Source organism: Rhineura floridana, chromosome 3, assembly GCF_030035675.1.
Source record: "Rhineura floridana isolate rRhiFlo1 chromosome 3, rRhiFlo1.hap2, whole genome shotgun sequence".
NCBI classification, from domain to species: domain Eukaryota; kingdom Metazoa; phylum Chordata; class Lepidosauria; order Squamata; family Rhineuridae; genus Rhineura; species Rhineura floridana.
The window spans coordinates 164,673,061-164,696,490 of NC_084482.1; the positions used below are offsets into that span (position 1 = coordinate 164,673,061).

General features: G+C 41.2%; 1 protein-coding gene across 5 annotated transcripts in view; it reads right to left on the reverse strand.

The window, feature by feature from the left end:
• ITPR1 (inositol 1,4,5-trisphosphate receptor type 1) overlaps positions 1-23,430 on the reverse strand; it is a 347,896-nt gene that overhangs the window by 118,110 nt on the left and 206,356 nt on the right. For 4 of the 5 annotated variants that reach the window (XM_061618551.1, XM_061618549.1, XM_061618550.1 and 1 more), the window contains 4 exons: positions 20,393-20,513; positions 16,887-17,071; positions 15,248-15,396; positions 8,704-8,815 (listed from right to left, as the gene is read on the reverse strand). In XM_061618551.1, coding sequence (XP_061474535.1) covers positions 8,704-8,815; positions 15,248-15,396; positions 16,887-17,071; positions 20,393-20,513 — 567 coding nt within the window. Of the gene's footprint in view, positions 1-4,176; positions 4,210-8,703; positions 8,816-15,247; positions 15,397-16,886; positions 17,072-20,392; positions 20,514-23,430 lie in introns of all 5 variants that reach the window. The other variant, XM_061618553.1, reaches the window with a different exon arrangement.

Consider the following 23,430-nt stretch of genomic DNA (forward strand, 5'->3'; position numbering starts at 1 on the left):
CTGGGATACTTACAGTCAAGAATCTGGGCTGAACTAACAGTAAACAGCTTCACCATTTTTTATTGGCAATTACTGCTGAAGGTCACACATCAGCACCGAGCCTAAATTCCAGGAAAAAAAAAACCCTGCCTCTTATGTAACTGCTGCTTGAATGTTGGCAGGTACCCAATAGAGCAGTTCACTGCAATGTAGGAGGCAGGCAGGCAAGGCAGGCAGGCAGGGAGGGACAGAGAGAGAGAGAAGGTAAGTAGGACATGTCTCAACTCCATTCTGCGTCACCAGGATGCCCCCTTCAGGCAAAATGTAATTGTTTAAGAAGAGTGATCTGTTCTTTTAACGCTATCTCATTTCAATGTTCAATTTCATTTCTTCTGTTTTATGACTTCTTTATCAAGGCCATTAAAATTTTAAATTACTCCTATTTAAAAAACAAAAACAAAAAAAATAAGGCTTATTTTATCTCCAGTTCCTACTGAAGGAACAACATGCCTCAAAGATTAGTACAAGACAACGAATCTGTCTATATAAGGAGAAATGCAACATTAAAATTATACTACTCCTAGATTTTTTTTCTAGTGCAGAAACCCATTTCACATAAGTCTCTTGGGCAACAAACTCTGAAGCTGCTGGTACTGGTGTTATGTAGCCATCATTTCCCACTCATTCAATCATTTTTGTCAGTATAGTTAAAGATTCACTTAAGATGGCTTACACTTGTCTTCATTCCAAGACTATCCACATTAGAGTAATATTTAGCCAAGGTTTTCTGTTCTCTTCGTTTTTCTCAGCAGAACTGCCAAAATAGCGCCTGGAAGTTGCTCTTAATTTCCTGTTGTTCTATCTTAGTATAACAGTTTCATGCTTACAAAGTTTAGAGCAAACGTGAAACAGCCAGCTTATTTACTATTCATTGCATTTTTACCCTGCCTTTCTTCTGATATTTGTTTTTAATATTATTAATGGTTATCCTCTCTAAAAGGAATTTGCAAATAAGGTGTTGGTCCACAACTACTTCTGGATGTTGTATACTGCTGGTGGTCAGTGCAAAGGACCAATTATCTGTACTGCACATATCTAAATAGCCACTCCTTGTGTCTGTCACTGCCTGTTCACTACCAGGATAAACATGAACAGCTTAGGTACTGTCAAAACAGAACAGCAGTTGTTGCTTTATACCCCAAGAGAAGCACTGCTGCTTTTATTTATGCATCAAAGTGGTTCTAGTACATGAAGGCATATGCCACAATACTGCAGTTCTATACCTGTCAGCAACAAAAACAAACATTCATAGATGGCTGGTGGAGAGGATTAACAAATAATTGGGACTGCAAGAGCAGATTTTAGCAGAATGAGGACTAAAAACGGAGTGTCTTTTATTCCATGCTTTCACAGTTGCTGGTGGAAATCACACAAAGGAAAACACTGTGGCTTCCTTTCTGAAGTTTCAGAGAATCCAAACCACTGCCAGAAGACACTTTTAATAAACAGACAGCGCTCATTTCCTATATTTATAAACACACCTGCTCCAAGCATGAAATCCTTCCACACAAGGCAGCCAGCAAAGTAATCAACAGCCTAATTTCTAAATTGAGCCAGATCACTCTGGTTGATTTACTGCAAAACACAGCAGGCTATAATGTTCAGAGATTTGGGTGGGAACGAGGGAAGCGTTGAGCTGAAAATCAAAGTAAACACAAACAAACAGCCCCAAATGACCTCTGAGTTTGTTGCAAGTGAATCAGAGTGATATACCAGCCTTCCCCAACCTGGTGCCCTCCAGATGTTTCGAACTATACCTTAACAGCCTTAGACAGCATGGAGATGATGGAAGGTGTAATGAAAAACATCTGGCACCAATTTCGGGAAGGCTACTCTACACTCTGAAACCAAGGGGGCCTAGGATGAGGCTGAATAATTTGGCACCTTAGAGACAGAAATATGCACATCTCCAGTATAACATTCTAGGAAAGAGTTCACCTTAGTACATTTTTAAAAAGCCACATACATCAATAGAAAAAGCTATATATGCTGATACTTTCTCAACTCTGCCACTTAGTTTATGCTCTCCTCCAGAATCAGGGAAGCATCTAGGGGTCCATCCATACCTAATTACAAAACCCGTGTTTTCCATATTCGGTTGGTGGCCTTGAGATCCATACCTGTCCTGTTTCTGGTCAGATTATTGTGAAAACCCAACTATCAAGCGTCCATACAGGTGGGCTTTTTTTGTTCTTTTGCTGTAGCATTGGCTGCTCCCTAAGTCCATCCCTTTCCAGTTACTGGTCCATCATAGTCATTTGATTTTTGCACGCTAAATATTTCTTTTTTTAATTCCCAAGCATGCACAGGTTTGTGGATGTGCTCTTGGGTGGGAAGGACACTAGGGGCTTGGCATATGATGGAGGACCACCTATTACAGGAAAGTCCACGGCATTGCATCCAAGCCCATGGATGTTAACGTGATTGATTATCGGTTTAGGAAAGCTTATCGTTTCTTCTGTGGTATTTCTAATGCGGATTTGTGAACATGAAAATCCGTATTAGTTTGCAACATCATATGGATGATGGTGAATTAATGAGGACACAAAGTGGTAATATTGCAGATTATACAGTCGTATGAATGGGCCCCAAGTCCTAGATTCCTGAGTATATGGACATAGACCATTTTCTAGTGACATTTAATTGGCAGCAATGAACTTTGAATGGAATGGAATGTTGGCAGCAGAACAGAAGAGCAACCTTGCTACCTTCAGCAAGGGCAAAACCAACCTGGCCTCACTGGCTAGAGAAGGATCAACTGCAGTAGACTTGCTCCCACAACCGCCAGACACTTAGCCTCAACTGCCAGTTGTCCTGGGACTCCTGGGACTGGAGCGGAAGAGAAACATATTCTGGCCTCTGCCATCAGCCAGAAGACTAAGCATTGCTGCACTGTGTGGACTGTGTGTATATTATTGCAAAGTACTGTAAAGCCACCTAGTGGATCAAAAGATGGGATATAAATCTCCTAGATAGTCACCATTTTCTCAGAGCTATTAAATAAGAATACTTGCTTCCTTTAAGAGAGATTTCAATAGTAATCCATGGATATCTATTAATTCAAAATATACAGTTCAAGATATCTCAACTGCAGTCCAATTCTATCCATGTCTACTCAGAGTAAGCTCTAAAGGTCAACAGATCTACTCCCAAGTATATATGCAAAGGATTGCTGATTTAGCTTTACAGATGGCACCTTCAAATCTGCAATCCCTATAAGAATTCACCACTTAGCTTGTTAACCTGGAATCTCAACTCTCTACTCCATACTTCCTTCCTTTCTGGAGAGAAATCTCTATATTTTAATGTCATCAATCATAATCATTTGCTAAATTAAGAATCCCAGATCTCTATTAGAAGAAAACTGGGTCAGCTAGCCACTGATCCACTGAAAGATTCACCCTGTTTAGATATCAGTTTAGGAGAATTAATCCAAGTAACCACAATGTAATCAGTAATTTTATCCTGCACTGATCTAGGATGGTGTTTCCCTGACTATGGCGGTCCATTGCCAGGATCCAAGGGATCACACAACTACTTCTGTATATCTAAGCATGCTTTGTGGTGGCATTTCTCAAATAGCTGTCGAGCCACATGGCAAAACTTTTAAAACAGAAAGTACTTCCAAAGACAATTTGATATATGGTATGGGCTCTCAAAAACTCATGCTCAAGCCTATCAGAAAGCCCAATGAAGCTCTTTGGATCCCAGCGTCTAGTTGCCTTTTTTTCTTGTAGTTACTCAAACTGGCAAACATGGGATGAAAAGTTAGACTTCCTTCATCCTTGTACTTTCATTAAATGTTTCTAAATGCATACAAATACTCTGTGGGTTTAAAGGGGTTAGATTATGATGAATAATGCAAAATGATCGCTATCTCTTCATTCTACCCTTCAAAAGAGTTTAAAAATGCTGCATCCATAGAGGGCATTTGGACAAAAATTTTGGAGGATAATATACATTTTAATAAAATTAATTCTTTTTATTGCAGACACAATTACTTTCTACTGCTTCACTAGCACAAGTACATGAACCACAATGCTTAAACACTGGCAAGACAGCACAACAGATTACAGGGCTACAAACATCACAATACCACTGTGAAGACTTAACATTTTGAAAAAAGAAATGCAAGACCTCAGTATTATCCAATTCACCAAGTGCAATCAGCTGGAAAAGGAAAAAAGGAAGAGAAAACGTTGAAAACAAGCATTAATACAAGAGAAATTGCAAGTATCCAGGTGGCAGGAGTACCAAGATTCATAATGCCTATTCTATCTGCAACTAGCTCTAATCTTGTATTTGTAGGATATCTGACTCTTGTTGTCCCATACTTTCTCTCCTTAACGCATCATTGAATTAAATTTTGCCGCTGTCCTAGAACGCAAATAGCCCAACTATCAAAAGTGTACACATGTTCCTGTGTCAGCAGGGGAAAAAAACCTGCCTAGTATACAATCACTATAGGATTAAAGATGCATTACTTCACTACAATGAATATATTCTCTCACTGAACCATGACCCCTTTCACTGCTGGATGCAGCACTATTGTCCTTTGTCTTTCCATGTACAGCAGGCACACAAGAAAACATCTGTTACTGTATGAGGGTTTAATCCATTTGACTGCATGGCTTTCGAGCTACCATGTCCATACTAGGGCAACAGCTCAGTAGGAGTGCATATATGCTGCATGTAGAAGATCTTTAAGGACCACGCTTCTCCTGCTTATGGATATCAGGCAGGAGGGCTGGTGAAAACCTCTTCCCCACATCCTAAATCAATTCAGTATATTGCAGCTTCTGATATTCTTATGGAAATGAGCAAAGGACACCATCCTACTTCAATCTCTAGGTACACCAGGAAACTGCAATTGGGCTTTCCAGGACCCCTGGGGAATTTTGGTATACTACAATTTCCTTTATGTGAAAGGGCATGGTAAGCATCAAGAACACTGAAATAACCAGTAAATAGGGTGTAAAATACATAACTATCAACTTACATGGAGAAGTTTTTTTGGGGGAGGGGGGACCTGGAGTTTCTGCTGTTTACACCTGCACAGGGGCTGTATACAGTTGCTACTAGATTATCCCCCCCCAAAAAAAAGGAAGGAAGGAAGTTGTGTCCCTATGGGAAAAGTTACAAGCATTCTTGTAATGCCACTTCCATCCAGACATTGTACAAAGAACTTCGGAATCCTTTCCGTGCGACAATATTTTAAGGTGGTTTTAATTTAATATCCCCATGCTAAGGACAGGGTATTCCAGATGATGTATCAAGCAGGACATGGTATAATAGAAACAGTTGGAAGAAGGCTGCATGTCTTCCATTCCATTTATTTCTGCCACTGGAATACATGCAAGCTACTTTTTCAAAATTTACAAAACTAAATATTCACTCATTCACTGATTTTTCATATATTAGAAACAGAGATGTTTCTAAACCTTTCCCTTTCTGTTGGTAATAGTCACAACTTTTTTACTATTAGCTTCATGACTACTGTCTTAGAATACAATATGTTTAATGTGGCACAGCCGCTTCCATGCCACACTGCAGAAATATCGGTGATAGAGAGAGAAAAAGATTTTCGTAGCCAACGACTAATGTATTGTTTTATGTCATACTTATTTAACTGGAAAGCCATTAGGACAATCTGTTACCTGAACTATATCATCCATTTTAGGCCATGTATCTTAAAATAATAAATCCCAACTTTCTGCATACTTGGGTACAATTGAAAACTAATTAGAATAAGATGACTAAAGGAACGGCTAAAGGAATGGATATATTTAACCAAGAAAAAAGTGGCAAATCATAAGAATGCATTGTTGATCATTTAAGTAGATTCGAGGAAGGAAGTAGTTATCCAAATTCACTCAAAACAAAAGCAGCAATGAATCTACACTAGAATAAAGTAGTCAGTTTGAACATTAAATAAATCCTTATCTGTAACTATAGCGCATCAAGAAACTAGCTACATAACTAGATCATAGTATCTTCCTCCATGGAATAATGGCTACAGCTACAGTATGTGCCTAAAATTGAACTCTTTTTGCCCACATGGGGCCAATCCAGATACTTCTTATGAGTTTCATTCTTCCACCATCTTGAGTGGCAAAGCAAATAAAAAGCATCCACAGTGGGGTAGGTAAACATGCATGCAGTGACATGGCCTAGGGATGCAATCCTGTCTCTAGGAAGTCTTAAAAGATTGTGCCTGGCTGCATTATTATATATGGCAGATGTGGGCTGGAGGCTGAGAAGACAGCTCAGGCCTTGGAAATATAGCTGTGCAGAAGAAGGAGGAACTGGGTGCTTGTTAACCCCTTTCCTTCATTGTGAAGATAAGGATTTATGGGTTGGAGGCAGGAAGAGAGAATGATTGTGGAGCTCTAAAATGGGTTTCTATTTTGCATCCTTGCCTTTTGCTCAAATTAATACGTAAAATTGGGTCTCATCTTTTTTAGACAGTGGAATCTCCTTTATGCCTGCCTAGTACTTAAAAGGATTAAGAATGCAAGTGATCCTACACAGATAATTAAGAGAGAAACCAAGGGATTCTGTTCCTTAAAGCATGAAAATCCCATGTCCAAAAGAGGGCCTAACCCCAGATAAATTCTTAAGGCTGAGTTCTTAAGGAATCATGAAAGTTGTCAGTCCTGTTCAGTCCTAAAATCTAGGTTCTGTTCAAGGAGAAGCAGCAGCAAGGATAACAGGGCCCCAGAGTAAATCCCAGCATTGGCAGTGATTCCTAAGGAACATTCCTGCACAGCCTTTGGACCCTGACATTCCAGCTGCAGGAATGGAAATCTTTGCATCCGTTACCCAGTATCCTAAATGGCTTTCTGACACTTCTACCACTGACCATCCTGGTCATCCACAAGGCCATAGGAGCAGAATGAGCCAAGAAAGCCAGACAGGAGTTTCAGGAACACAAGCAAGGTGCCTGGCTAGCTGCATGAGGCTACCCCAGCACTACAGGCTTGGAGAAATGCTTCCACCCGCGCATGTTCCCCAAAGGTCTCCTACCCTATTTGGGGCTTTTTAGTTTAGAGAAAAGGCGGGTCAGAGGAGACATGATAGAAGTGTATAAAATTATGCATGGCATTGAGAAAGTGGATAGAGAAAAGTTCTTCTCCCTCTCTCATAATACTAGAACTCGTGGACATTCAAAGAAGCTGAATGTTGGAAGATTCAGGACAGACAAAAGGAAGTACTTCTTTACTCAGCGCATAGTTAAACTATGGAATTTGCTCCCACAAGATGCGGTAATGGCCACCAGCTTGGACGGCTTTAAAAGAAGATTAGACAAGTTCATGGAGGACAGGGCTATCAATGGCTACTAGCCGTGATGGCTGTGCTGTGCCACCCTAGTCAGAGGCAGCATGCTTCTGAAAACCAGTTGCCGGAAGCCTCAGGAGGGGAGAGTGTTCTTGCACTCAGGTCCTGCTTGCGGGCTTCCCCCAGGCACCTGGTTGGCCACTGTGAGAACAGGATGCTGGACTAGATGGGCCACTGACCTGATCCAGCAGGCTCTTCTTATGTTCTTATGTTCTTACCCTTCTCCTTCCCTTTAGTTACCTCTTCTACAGCAGTGGAAGCATCACTGTTGCCCTTGGTAGAAACATACTAGGGCACAGGACATCATGGGAGATGTAGTTTGTCCAAAGACTGACAGCAGCCCTCTGGGATTTGTGTATGCTGCTATGTTTAGGCAACAAAGAAGGAAGAAAGAAAAGGTAAACCTCCCACTTGTCCTGTCTCTGTGTGCCACCACTGTTTGTCAGATAAGTAAAAGGATGGGGGGAGTGTGGCAGGCAAGGAGGGTTTTTTGGGGCTAAAAACCGCTAACGGGAGGGAGCCAGAAATTCTTTTACTCCTCAGATATTGATCCTAGCTAGAGAATTCAGTGGTTTTCAAGAGCTCACTTCTTATGTGTGCTGGTCTTTTATGAGCCTGCAAATTTCTTATCTGACCCTTAACTGAGAGAACTTCACTGGCACCTCTAGGCTTACATAACTTCAAGATGCAGATATAACAAAAAGTCCACTTATATGAAAATAAATTATGTCCATATACAAATGAAATACAATTTGACACCAGTCAGGATCCTGAGAGACCACATGAAGTTAGTAAACAATATTTATACACAACTGAAGTCCTTGCTAGAATACATTTCCCATAACTCCTGATCATTGGCCATTGGCTGGCTGGGCCTGATGGGTGTTGGGAGTCCAGCAACACCTGGAAGGCCACAGGCAAGCCACCTCTGATTTAAACCATCAGTTATCCTGTGCTAACATTACAATGAGTAGTAAATCAAATTGTGAAGACAGTGAAATGCTAGAAAGGGAACCCCTGGAGAATTAGGATATCTTTCCGCTTGATTTTGTGTTCACCATGTGATAAAAAGCTGAACAACCAATTTTATAATCAGTTGTCCTCAACAGTGAAGGTAAATGTACGGCTTTGGAATTTCTAGCTTGCATATTTAAAAGCCCCTGGGATAACTATAACAGCAGCAATTCAATCGTACTCATCAATGTTTTAAAGGTTTTCAAAATACAGGAAGTAGAATATAAGGACCCAGTTCCGCTGTTTCTTTTACTACTCTGCATATAGAAAGACAGAGTAAAAGACAAAACAATAGATGGTAAATTAAAGTACCTTCTCTCCATAGCCTCTATCTTTGGTCATCATTTCTCTGAGTGTCTGTAATACTTTAATACAAAGTTTCTCCTCATTCTCCTCCAGCAGCTGCTTAGTATGTTTTATTAACCTGAAAACAACCAATTGATCACAGTTTGTTTCAGTACTAGAATTTCTAATCAATTAGGAAGGCATTTGTGGCTATTTAAAATCAAGGATCAAGAGGAAGAACAAACTGGCCAATAAGCTAGCATATGCTATATTCATTTGTTGCTTATATTTGCACTATTACTGGGAAGAGATGTGAAGCAACCAGAGAACCTTGCCCCACAATTCTCCTATATGGAAGGACTTCCAAGTGCAATGAGAAAATGAAAGATTGCGTAAATATGGAATAAGAAAACTATAATTATGAAGTTCTGTTATGCAGAAAGGTATTTCATATAACAGAAATCCTTGTTTACTGTGCAAGAACCATGTGATTCTGGGATGCTGTTTTAGGAAACCATAGGATCACAATAAATTTTCATGATCTACAAGTCTTTCTGGTCTAAAAGTTATCAAGCTCTCCCATAGTGAATTGCCCTGAAGAAGTGAACACAAGAAGCTTTTTTTTTTAAAGCAACTATAATCAAAAGGTAAAGCTTATAGCTTACGGCAGTTACAGGAGAAGCGTGGCTGCTACCAAAAACAGCAGCCTCACTTCATCCCACATAACGTCTAGCAATTAAAACTGACATGACACCATTACACTTCAAGTTTTCATGTCACTGTAACAAACAGCCCAGGATATGGATTGGGAATGAGAAAACCCAAAACATGACAATGCCCTCATTCATCACAACCCTAAACCAAGCCATCGCTTAGCATGAACAAACAAATGTGTGGAGTCCTGGGCAGGAGATCTCAGCTACCTTACTCTCCCTAGTCATTTTGCTGCTGTGCTCAGCTAAGCTGTAGTCAGGCTTAGCATGCCTTCCAGTCTTGGGCTTGTGGTTTAGCTCTCCTAAACAAACCATTAGCTGTAAACTATAGGGAAAAAACAATGTAAAAAACATGGTTAAAGCTCATGGTTTGTCTGGAGAAAGCAAAACCACAAGTCCAGGTTCAGATGATATGCTAAGCTAATCCATAGTTTACCCCAGCATGAAAATGACCAGGAACAAAGCAGCAATTAGCTCCTGTCTGGGAGCCTACATATTGGCTCATTTATGCTAAGCCATGGTTTGACGTAGAGTTACATGAAAAGTAGGCCATTGTCACACTGCACATTTGTTCTAATAAATCTAAAAGAGATGGCTGTTTTTGATGGCAGCAACACATCTACTTCTGTCACAGAGCTTGGAAAGTTACTTTTTTGAACTACAACTCCCATCAGCCCAATCCAGTGGCCATGCTGGCTGGGGCTGATGGGAGTTGTAGTTCAAAAAGGTAACTTTTCCAAGCTCTGTTCTGTCATCGAAATCCTGAGAACCAACAGAAAAAACTGTTGGTTCCCTACCTGAATGGTAGTTCTATGTTGCTGGAAAGAAACTCATCAGATTAGGCTTTGGTGCCACCTTGTGGTTGCAGGCAGGAAAGACAACTTTGAAGGTAGTAGGAAGCTCCTATAATGCACTCCTTCAGTTTGCGTCCTTGCCAAGCTCGAACAGGTTAAAGGAGAAAAAACAGCTATAGACAAAAGGTCTCTTTTCTTATTAATGAGTAGATATGAAGAAAACCCCTTATGTTAAAATTGTAGCCTGACTGCCTAGTTAAGAGGGCAGCCATTACTAGGGAGTGACCTAATGAGTTTCTTTCCAGCAACAAAGAAATACCATTCAGGTAGGGAACCAACTATTCTTTCTTGTGTTTCTGGAAGAAACTCATCAGAATGGGATTTTCTAAAGCTTCCCTTGTAGGGTGCGAAACAAATAAGGCTGCCCCCTAGTCAAGAAGGGCCTGCTGAAGGGCCCTCCTTCCAAAGGCTGCCTTGGCCGAGGCATATATATCAATTTTATAATGCCTGGTAAAAGAACTTGGGGATGCCCATGTTGCTGCCCTGCAAATTTCCTCCATGGAAGCATTAGTTGAGAGATAGCCACGGCTCTCATAGAACAGGGTGTGATTCTATCAGGGGCTGGATGTCTTACAGCCTCATAGGCGAGAGCTATGCACACTCGAATCCATCTTGAGAGAGTGGAAGAAGTTACTGTCCATCCCAGTGAGGCTGGGTGGAAGGATACAAAAAGTGTGTCAGTTAGCCTAATGTCCTTAGTCCAGGCAATATAGACCTTCAATGTCCTTTTGACATCCAAAGAATGCCAAACGTATTCTAAGGGATGGGATGGAGCCAGGCAAAAAGTTGGCATAATTAGCTCTTGCTGCCTGTGACATTTTGTCAACATTTTAGGTATAAAGGAAGAATCTGTTCAGAGAACAACCTTATCTTTATGAAAAATACAAAGGTGTTTGACCATTTGAAAAAATGCAAGTGTTTAGCCACATTCAATTCAGAAGCTCTGTGGGCAGATGTTGTGGCCATGAGGAAAATGACTTTCAAAGACAGCATCCTTAGTGGGATTATCGGTAAGGGTTCAAAAGGGGGCTTCTGCAAAGCATGCAGGACCTTATGCAAATCCCAGGAGGGAAATCTATGCACAATAAGTGGACACTTTAAGGTTGCCCCCTGTAGAAAACATTTCAGGAGAGGATGGACGGTTAGAAGTGCAGACACCAGATCTGAAATAAGTGAAGAAAGTGCTGCAGCTTGTCTCTTCAAGGTGTTAGGTCTAAGACCCTTCTTAAGGCCATCCTGATGAAAGGCCAGAATATGAGAAATTTTTGCTTTACAAGCAGACAGTTGCTTGGAGGAGCACCATGAGTCAAATGCTTTTCATGTTGAGGCGTAAATGTGAACAGTAGATCAGTGTCTGGAAGCCAAGATGGTTTCAATGACCTCAGAGTCAAGGCCAAACCTTCTCAGACATCTCTGTTCAATACCCAGGCCGTCAGCTAGAACCAGGCTGGGTCTGGGTGAAGTAGATGGCCCTGGGAGATTATGTCTGGAAGACATGGAAGGTGCCATGGAGGAGACATTGCTAGAGTCAGAATCCATGACAGCCAGGGGTGTCAAAGCCACAAAGGGGCTATCAAGATCACTTGAGCCCTTTCCTCCCTGATTTTTTGTAGGACCTGTGGTAGGATGGGTATTGGAAAGAAAGCATAAAGCAGTCCCCTGGGCCAAGATGCAGTGAGAGCATTCAGACCATCTGCCTTAGGGGAATGGAATCTCGAGAAGAACCTCTTGATGGGTTGTCTTCTGACGTAAAGAGGTCTACCAGGGGCTTCCCAAAGTGATGTTGAAGCTGAAGGTAGATCTTTGGATGCAGCATCCACTCCCCTGGCTTCACTGGTTGCCAACTCAGCCAATCGGCCTGAACATTGGATGTCCCACTGATGTGCTCGGCGGACAGGAATTGAAGGTGAACCTCCGCCCAATTCAGAAGCAGGAAGGCCTCTGCCTGAAATTCTGCAGATCTTGTTCTCCCCCCCCCCTTCCTGGTCAATATTTGCTTTTACAGTAGTGTTGTCCGTGTCTTAAGAGGACGTGGGATAGGTTGAGATGAGGAACAAAGAACTGCAGGGCAAAGCATGCTGCCTTTAACACTAACCAATTGTTATTCTTAATTTATTCTGTTGGAGACCAACAACCCTGAACCATGTGGCCCCAGCAGTGGGCTCCCCATTCACTGAGGCTGGTGTCTGCAGTTATTGGTGTCTGGGATGGTTCCATGAATGGAAGACCCTGCTGAAGGTTCTGATCCTGGGCCCACAAGGTCATGGCCACCCTCAGTGCTGGAGTGAGTCAGAGCTGAATGTGCTGTCTGAGGGCGATGGCACATTGAAAAGGAAGAAGGAACCACTGAAGAGGGCATGCATGATGTTTGGCCCATGCAGTCATTTGAGATGCTGATACTAGTAGACATAGGACCCTTGCTAAAAACATTAGGTCTGCTATTTGGACATCATCAACTTGAGGGCTGCTATCTTCGTGGTGTGTGCTCTGCATGTGTGAAAGAGAAATTGACCCATTGACTGTGTTGAGAATTGCTCCTAGATGCATCAGGTGTCGTGTAGGATTCAGGTGGCTTTTCTGGAGATTCACCAGGAAGCCGGGAGAGTGGAGTTTGGATAAGGTGATTTTGTTATCTTGAAGAGCCCGTGACTTTGTTGGTGAGCAAATGAGCAGATTGGCTAAGTAGGGATAGATATGGATGCCCTGGAGGCGAAGATGAGCAACCAGGTCAACCATAACCTTTGTGAATATCCTCGGTGCTGAGGCTAGGCTGAAGGGTAGAGCTTGAAATTGGAAATGTTGGTGATTATAAGCAAAATGAAGAAATTTTCTATGACTGGGGTAGATGGGAATATGCAGATAGACTTCCTTGAGGTCTATCGATGACAAAAAGTGTCAAGGATGGAGAGCCTCCTTGATTGACACCAGGGTTTCCATCCTGAACTTCCTGTGCATGACCCACTGGTTTAGAAATCTGAGGTCCAGCACAGCCCTCTAGAAATTTCGTTCTTTCTTTGGCACCACGAAAAATATGGAGTAGATTCCAAAGAAGAATTGAGGACCAATTGATCTGTTGTTGAGGCCTGCCAGGTGTGGAAGAATTGTTGAAGGTGGCCTCCAACTGGGGTCTGGATAGCATCATTGTGGATGCTGAGCATGTCCTCCTTTGTTGGAGGGCAGGAACTTGGCTCCTTGTTGGAATCAGGAAGAATGTTCCAGTTACCCTGGCTGGGTCTGGAGTCCTTGTACCTCTGGGATGGATGGCAAATCAAAAAGGAATGACTCAATGGATAAGGGGAGAAGCGATAAGAGATGTGTCTGTCGTCTCTCTGAGAGACCAGCACCATCCTCTTGTATTTGGATTCAATAAGGATGTCCTTCAAGGCGACTTCTCCATATAATTTCCCTCCAGAATAAGGAGCCATAGACAGATTGACCTTGGAGGTAGTATCTACCTCCCAATGTTTCAGCCAAAGGTCCTTCTGGCCGCCACATCTGCCACAAGAGACAGAGTTGCAAACGGAGTTGCATCTAGTGTAGCATCCTCCACATATGCTGCTGCCCTGGAAATCTTCAGGAGGGGCTTGCAAAGTCAATCTACATCCTGGTTGGGATTGTTGATCAGGTCATCCAACCAAACAAGGGCCACACAGGTGAAAACTGAAGCAGAACAGGAAGCTTGAATTGTCAAAACTGCTGCTTCATGTGCCCTGCATACGGCAAACTCCAGATGATTCTCATTGGGATCCCTGAGTTGAGAATCTCCATCTTAGGGGAGGAGGTTCTTGGCCACAAGAGCAGAGATTGGATAGTCAATGGCTGGAATTTTCAGTAGTTCTGTAAATTCTGGGTTTAGATTGCAAAACATGTTAGCGAGAGACACAGACTTTTTATATTGCAATGGCATATCCCATTCTGCCTCACTGATAAATGGCCCAGGGACAGGAATAGACTTAACTGAGGACTTAGGCTCAGGTAGTATAATCGCCCCCTTAGATTGAGCTGGAGGTAGCTCAGTGGCACTGGAACTAAGGCCAAGAGTTGTCAAAGCCCTGGATAAAAGAGGGGCAAAATAAGACTCGTGAAAGAGGTGATGAGAGGATTGTTCCTCTGTCGGGGAGCTTTCACTCCACTCTCTTTCTTCCAACTCAGGAATGAGTCTAATGGATCTAACTCACCAGCTGAGATATTGTGCTGATAAGAGAGATTCTCCAGCACTGTAAATATGGAGAGCAGATGGATTAGGAGAGATTGAAGTAACAGACCTTCCCATGGGGGGGCAGTTTATCTGTGAAAGGGAATCCTTGAATGAGACAGGGCTTGTGTAGTAAGTCTGTCCCTGAAGGTGCACGGGCCAGCCTGGTCAGATACATGAGCAGAGTTATTATGAGCAGCATAGGAGAAAAGAAGAAAGTGGTGGAAAATGCAATGTAAAACAATTCAAGGCTGAGGAAAGATGGGACCTGGAAGAAACGCAGCCACTTTGAGAGAGGCAGGAAAGTGAACTGAAGGAGTGCGTTATGGGAGCTGCCTACTCCCTTCAAAGTTGTCTTTCCTCCCTGCGACAACAAGGTGGCACCAAAACCCAATCTGATGAATGTCTTCCAGCAACATGAGGATAACATGAAAATGTCTTCAAAGCCCACTGGAAAAATGGCACTGTCTTACTGGTCCCCTGATACCACTCACATGGCAGGAATTAAGCTGAGATATAACTGCATCCACTTCACATTTTTGGGAGGCCCACTTATCATTGTTTCTCTTACAGCACCTGCAGTATAGTACATAGCCATAAAGCTGTTGCCTATATCCAGAACCTTTCCATGACAGACTGATCCATGTGAAAACCTGCTAAGTGCTAAGATCTCACTAAAGATAAATGATAACAAGCTGATAACAAGCTGAGATTAGAATACATTGTAACATCCTAAAATAATGGTCTAGAAGAAGAAAAAAATATGGACCAAGATTTACTGGAAAAGAATTAACAGTTTGACCACTTACTTGCAAATGAAGCCTCCACTTTCACATTTCCTTCTTGCATCTGTATTCTCTGGGAAGAGCAATTCTGGTCTATGAAGGACATCCACCAATACCGACAACTCAGCCTGGACAAGTGGGCGTAAGCGATCTTCCAAGGCAGACACTATATCCTGAAGTGCAAGTACTCATCATTATTATTAATTATTATTACTAATTAAATTTCTATCCTGCCCTTCCTCCCAGAAGGAATCCAGGGCAGCAAACAAGAGACAAAACACTAAAAACATACTAAAATCTTAAAAACATATTTTTTAATAAAATTAAAAAATCTTAAAAAGCAGTTCCAAAACAGACACGATTTTAAACATATTGTTTAAAATTTATATTGGAAAATTCATAGAGATTAAGATATTTAAATAGCTGGGGCATGGGAAGCAAGTTTGATACTTATTCCATCAATGTTAATCAATAATAGGTTCTCCAGCTAACAAAACAATCCAACTTGGGAAGCCAGCATAAGTGGTGCTGGCACAAGAGAAGCCAGTGTAAAGTTCTGCCACTTCCAGTTGCCATTCAGAAACCTCTGGGTTGGCTAAACACCTGCTCCACTGGGAGCTCCACGGAGGAAGCAGAAGGTAAAACCCTACTCTCACAAATACCCCTACCATGGAGTAAGCCTCTCCATTGACTTCTACTGTATTTATTTTCTTAGACTTTCCTGGTGTAACTTTTGCCTGAATTGGGGCCTGCAAGAGCGCTCTGAACACAAGTTGGATGTGGCCTAAGTCCCCTCACTTCGGCCCCTCCCCAACATACCCCTGGAATTTTCCTTTTTCGGGACTTATGCCAGCTTCATTTATGCTGGTCTTGGCTGAGCTGGCTCAGCTGGGCTGGGTCGCCCAAGCCCTGGCTGAGCCAGGCTGAGGGACTTATGCCAGCATAGCCTGGCTGAGCCGAGACCAAGCCAGCTCAGCTGGAGATCCACCGCATCCAACTCCCCTCAGCCTAGCATAAATGTGAGTTGGATTGCACCCTAACAGCAGAACTTGCTATTGAGAATGCTGGGTCTTTTCAACATTATACTGCAAATTTGCAGAGACAGCCAAACTTCACACTTTGTGCGTTCTTTCTCATTGTTAACAGTAGATAAAAAGATGTTACAAAACTTATAAATACTTATACACATTACAAGAGATATAACACTTCCATTTTGTTATTAAAATCTATATAAAAAGTTGCACTGACATGTCTTATTAATCTAGGAAAAGCAGTTGTTTCAAGAACATAATATTGCTTATAACGTTGTTGTTGTTGAACATGGCATCCTATACACCAATAGCAAACTCATTCTTTGAGTGGCAGTTCACTGCTTCTTATGGGAGCATATTCTATAGTTAACGGTATGTTTTGTGAAGAAGTACTTTTTCACAATTGCAACACAAGGTCAACATCTTCATCGAACTATCCATTACGATCCCAAAGTCTCACTCCTGGTCAGTCGTTGCCAGTTCAGACCCCATTAGAATTTTTTTTTAATTTGATTTTTTTGCCTCAACATGCATCACTTTATGTTTGCTTACTTTGAAACAGTGTTTGTAATTTTATTATCCATTCACCCAGTTTGGAGAGATCCTTTTAGAACATTGTGGTATACACTTACCTGCAGTCTCTCAATGATGTTGCGGTAATCCCTAGAAGCAGCCATCACAGAGTCTCTCCGAGCAGCATTCCTTGCTGTCATCCTCCAGTTCATTGCTGTTTTTTGTACTATATTATGAGATTTGAGGAAGAGGTTGTTGACTTGGCTATCCAGATCAACTGGGATAGCAATCGCTCTGCTCTTTGCTGAAACATATAAATGACATTGTCTCCTTTACCCAACAGTATGTCATACAATGTGCATTTCAGAACGTTTTCACTCGCTAGGTGCCATTCTTACTGATCACACACAAATCTAGATACATATGGGCAAGTTCTAATGTGGAGCTTTTTGTGTACCTCTGCAGAAAAAAAAGTGAGAAGAGCATTCATGTTCTCAGTGTCACCACACTCACACATGAACACATTGTTGCAGCACACGATGAAATGTTTGCATGGAGTCCTGCCCGAACTTGAAGAACTCAGACACGGCTGTGTTTTTTTCTTTTATTGTACCAAGAGAGAGTTTCAATTCAGTGCGCTTCATGAATCTATCTACAGCTTACTCAGAACTCAGCATCTCTCTAGGACTAACTAGGCATAACTTCGCAGCATTAAGATGTTGACTCACCAAATACTCCCCCCCTCACTCAGCTTAAGTAAGTCTGGGCAGGCACCCTGCTTGCATATGCCAACTGTCACTGTGGGAAGCGCACTCACAGGCAAAGGCTCCGCCTCAACTGTGTCTGTTGAATCTTCCACCGCATTCACCTCCTAGCGTGAGAGGAAGGTGGAGCCTCTGTCACCATCCCATCTTCCCCCTAAAAGGGAGGGGGGCTGCCTGCTGGTGACACAGGTGAAGAGAGGTGGGAAGCGTTAGACTGGGAAACAACCATCTGGTCAGGTTGACTTTCCACAGGGGTATCTGGAGCTGCTGGGGTTGAACTGTCCAAGTCCAGAGCTGGGGTGCCTTCTGGGCCCCACTCCCTGCTTGGCCCTTCACCACCTTGACCATCCCGCTCTAAGTCCTCCTCCTCGGCTTCATTCTCATCTGTCCACCCCTCCCAGCAGAGCTCACAACACATGGTTTGGATCAAAAATTGTGCAACTGAATGCATGCTTGCACAATGGGATTTTCCCACCCCTCTTCTCCAGTGCAGTATCTGCACCCTCTGTTCAACATTTTTATGAGTGATTTCGTGTAGAGGGGATGGCTTATCAAATTTCCAGATGACAATGCTGGGAGGAGTAGTCAACACCAAACAACTCAGAATCATGATTAAAAATTATACTGACAGCTGGAACACTAGGCTGAGACCAACAAGATGAAATTCAAGAGAGATAAATGTAAATTCCTGCATCTAGGTACAAAAAATAGTAATATAAGGCACAAGTATAGGATGCTTGGCAGCAGTACATATAAAAAGGATATAGGTGCTTTGATCACAAGCTGAACATGAGCCAGCAATGTGATGCAGCTGCTAAAGAGCTAATGGAATCGTAGGCTATATTAATGGAAGGATAATGCCTAGATCATCTGCAGTTTTCTATGATGGTCAGGCCACATGTGGAACACTGTGTTCAGTTCTGGGCACTACATTTTGAGAAAGCCATTAACAAATTACAGCATGATCAGAGTGACTAGGATGGTGAGGGGTCTGGATCAAGCCTTATGAGGATCTGTTGAAAGAGCTCAGTATGTTTTTAGTTTAGAGAAGAGAAAATTAAGAGGAGACATGACAGTGTTCTCCAAATATCTGAATGGCTGTCATGCAGAAGCTAGACCAGACTTCTTGTCTATTGCTCCAAAGGCCTGGAACATTTGTTTATTATTAATAAAAATATTTTCATACTGCTTAATATATCATGATCTCCAAGTAGTTTATAAAAGATATTAAAAGCAAAACATAAATTGTTATCACAAAAATAAAACAATGAACCACTTTATACACATATCAATAAAAACAAAGCAGTGAGTTAAAACTTTATGCATAAAAAAGATCACAAAAATATTTGTGCATTATCTCAATGGTAATGAGCTGTTCTAGCTATTAAAATTCCTTTATTAGATTTAATTTCTTTAAATCCTTCAGAATATCTCATTTTCTCACATTAATCATGTTAACATGAAAAAGATATGCACATGTACTGTATGTACAACACAGGTCACTATATAGAAAAGCTCTACCATCAGCACTAAAATGCAGCACCTTGTGGCAGGAACAATGAAAGGTTAAGGATGTGAAGTGATTTCCAGTAGGTAGCATGAACACCACGTATCTCCTCTGATGGAAAGGTGTCCCACATATGTGGTAGGCTTGAGAATGCTATCAATGTTTTTGTCAAAACAAAAAGTTAAGCACTAGCCAGATGTGCACACTTTTGCAAAATAGTGGGAAGAGCAGAAGAGGTCACCTTCTATGTTTTCTAAATTCTTGACCTGAGAACCTAACATTCACGGTTCCCAATGGGAAATACGATGCCATTTTAAGGCTGTGTCAGGTCATATCATGCATCCATAGTGCACAATGAAATTTGGCTTTTATTGATTACGGATGTGGCTTAAAACCAGTTTCAGGCAGCAGCAGCAGCATGCGTCCATTTCACCAACAAGGTTTACATGTGAACACGAAGTTGCTTTAAGCCAGTGTGTTCCTGAGCAAGTATTTGTGAATTCAGTTGTCAATTAAAAAAAAAATCAGTAAAATAGTCACGATCTGAATCTGCCGAAAGATTCAATCAATTGCACTGATATACATCAATCAGCATGTGAGGAGCCAGAAATTTCAGCAGAAACAAAGAAAAGGACTTTGTGTATACCTAGTGAAGGCACTATAGTACCATTTGCAGGGAAGAACAGTTTTGGTCTATGAAGAACATTGACTACTAACCAAGACAGACAAATCAGATGAACAAGAGGATGAGTGATAAGATGCATAAAATGCCTACTAAATAGTGAAAACATATACAAATAACACTTTGGAGAAGATTTAGAAGGGCAAAATACATGTGTCAAGTAATTAAGGTAGGACATAGCTATTTCATCCCTTATTTATTTGCTTAGTGAGACAGTTTGCTTGTTAGTGTTCTCTTTCAAGTTAACAAAACCTTGCCAGCACCACTTTAGTGATGGATGCTCCAGATCTGCCCTTCATCCCACATGTGTTGGGACTACACCAGCCACATCTCAAAATCAACTAGAAACAGAATTTTTAGTGTGTGGTGTTGGTTATGAATACAGATAGGACATGTAATATTTCAAATTATATATTTTATTGAACTTACTTGCATTGCTAAGGGTAGAAAAATTTCAGATTGCAAAGAACTTGGCCTGTAAAACTTAAAACATTCCTAGGTTCATCGGTATACATTGTTTCAAAGTATCATTTGAACCACTATGGAGATCATGGAGGGAATGAGAGAACATGGATCTTAGGTCACTTTTGTTACTACTCAGTAGATGCTCTAATAAGCCCTTATGCAATGAACAGAAAGTTATGCTTAAATACATATACACTGTTTTCTTACCTACATCTGAAAGTACTCTGATACAGCTTTCCACTGATGCTTTTTGACTGGGCATGAGCCAGTTGCAATGATACACTCTGAACACACCTTGCAAGAGTTGCACAAACACAGGCTGGCGAGTCTAAAGACACACACATACACCACAAAAATAAGACCAAGGAGAGAGAAAAATGGATCAGAGTTTCTTCCTATACTTGGAAGACTAACAGATCTGTCAGTATACAGTGTTGTTCTAAGCAAACTAACTGGGTTGTTCTAAGCAAACTAACCTGGATTGAGGTTCTGGGCTACACATTCACTGTAAAATAGTAAAAACACTGCAACTGATTTAGATGACCAAGATCACAAGAAAATGCTAGTGCACACTAGCCTTGTTAACTAAAAGGGAAAAAAAATTTCTGTAAGAATTTACTGATAGAAAATTAATTACAATTTACAATTGACCAGCAGGTGGCTCTGTAATGTTACTAAAATGTGAAGAGGAAAGGGAAAGCAAATTATTACAATAGTAATCTATTGCAGAATTAAAAAGGATGCCTTAATTATTATTGTTTTACTCTGGATCACTCTGGAACACTGCTTATACATTTCAAATGCCTCTACATTTCTAAATGTGTAGCTTCAGGTTTGACAGCAATATAACCAACCAATGTGGAACAAGGAAAAACAGAAATTTATTATAATCCTATATTTTTCCACTATGGGTAGGCCAAACACGCTGAGAACATAAGAACTCTGTTGTGGCAATCGCGTCCACTACAAACATTTCCTAAACCATTTCTGTTTTGGAGTGCAGGGATGTCAGTTATGTTTGTAATCTGTATTTAAGAAAGAAGAACCAAAACAGATTGGATTGCGTAGAAAAGCCCACCAACAGTGGAAATTATTTATTCTTTACATTTTAAGCATCTCAGCTAGCTAATGGAAGTCAGTGACACTGTTGCACAGATAACATGATTCCTATACTATAATCTCCATATTGGGGGGGGCAAGAAATGTGTACATCATGTGTGTAATCGGTCTGAGGATTTATTTTATTTATTCAATTTATGAATAGCTTCTGATGAAATATCCTGGAGTGATTAACAATAAAAACTTTACTGCAAATACACATATATTTGCATTTCTGACATTATCTCAGCAAAAGCAAGAATATCCACCCCCAAACGTTTTGTTAAAAGTTTAGCAAAAGAACAAAGTAGAATAGAAGATACTATAGTGAATAAAGCAAACTAATAGGGTAAATGCCAAGATAAAAAGAAGCAAACAGCAGAAAGTCCATAACTACAGTTTGGATGATAGTATTTTAGTCTTTTAATCTGCATTTATTTTATACCTTTAATTTTTTTTTTGGAAACCACCTTGTGTACATTTTTGCTGAAAGCAATCTAGAAATATGAGGCAAGATCCAAAGAGCTATTTAAGCTTGCCTTAGTCTCAGTGGAATGACTTTTTCCCCTTTGAATTGGCAACTCCTATGCCACGTATCAGAAATTCTAAATTCCCCTCAGTTTAAATTCAATTTTTTACACTGCATGGTGAGACTGCTGTTCTAGAAAACCAAATCTAAGGTTCACAGAATTATTAAAATGGCTCTTTCTAAATTGGCTGTTGTAAACAAAATAAATTACTAACATTAAAATGGTGCAGTGATTACCTCTGACCAAGAATGGAGGGTAAAATAGACTAGTCTCTTTTTCTTGACATTAGAAAGGCCAGCAGCAAGCTACCTTTGATATTGTACAGGCACCAGTCTGATAGTTACACTAGCAATCATGCTGCAAGTACAGAGCAAATGCTTAGGCTTGGTTCTATATCAATATACATCCAATGCACAAAGTGATCCACAACAGTGTATATGTGACAGTTGAATATCAGCATACATCCAGCATAAAACCACTCTGCAAATTTGCCCTAGTGCAAATGCGGCTTTATTGCCAAACTGACACTTTTGCTCAAATCCTCAATATCAAATGAAATCTCAATATCCATCTAGCTGTGTTCTTGAATTAGCTTTTGGTAGCCATTGCTAAATGTGAGAATTAGAGCATCGGGGGAGGGGCATAGAGAATAGCCACCTCCTGCAAGGCTCCATATGAAAAAAACTATTTAGAGTGCTAATGACAGATCCTTGAAATGTTTTCCCTGCTATTACAATGTCACTGAATTCAGTCATTCACTGTTATTGTGAAAGCAGCTGATAGGTGGATGTCAAGGCTGTAGCTCCATAGGAGAAGGAAGAAAGATCAAGCCAATATTCTAAGTAATGGTACAAAAGGGGGCAGGGGAAAAATGAGGCTCCCCCCCCCCAGTGTGTTAGCTCTTAAGGATTATCTGGAGAGGGCACTGTAAGATGCACATCTAACACACACTTCTTAAATGTTCAGTTCATGCTGGCCCTAGCCTTTTTTTGTAAGCTGAGACAGGTGCAGAAAAGGGCAACCAAAATGATCAAGGGGCTGTAGAAATTTCTCTATATGGAGAAGTGCTTTGGCACATGGGTGCTTTGACCTGGGGGGGGGATGAGGAAGCAGCAGGGGGCATGATAGAGTTGTATAAAATTATGCATGGTGAGGACAAAGTGGATACAGAGTAGTTTTTCTCTCTCTTTCATAATACTAGAACCTTGGGTCATCAAATGAAGCTGAATAGCAGGAAATTCAGACTAGACAGAATTTGCAGCTACACAATATGGTATGGTCCACCAACTCAGAAGCCTTCAAATGTGGACTGGACAGATTCATGGAGGATAAGTCTGTAATTGTCTACTAGTAATGACGGCTATATTCTACCCCCAGGAGCAGAGGTAGCATGACTCTCAATACCAGCTGCTGGGAACAGCAGTATGAGAGAGCTATTGGCACCATACGCTGAGTTGCGGGCTTCCCACAGGCGGCTGGTTGACCACTATAGGAAACAAGATGCTCCACATTATAGGCAGCAATGCCTGTCTCAGTAAAATGGACTGTAGCAATCATAGGAAATATTCATACAGTCGGCATAGAGGAGAAATGTGTCACATGGTTCCTGGTTTTGGG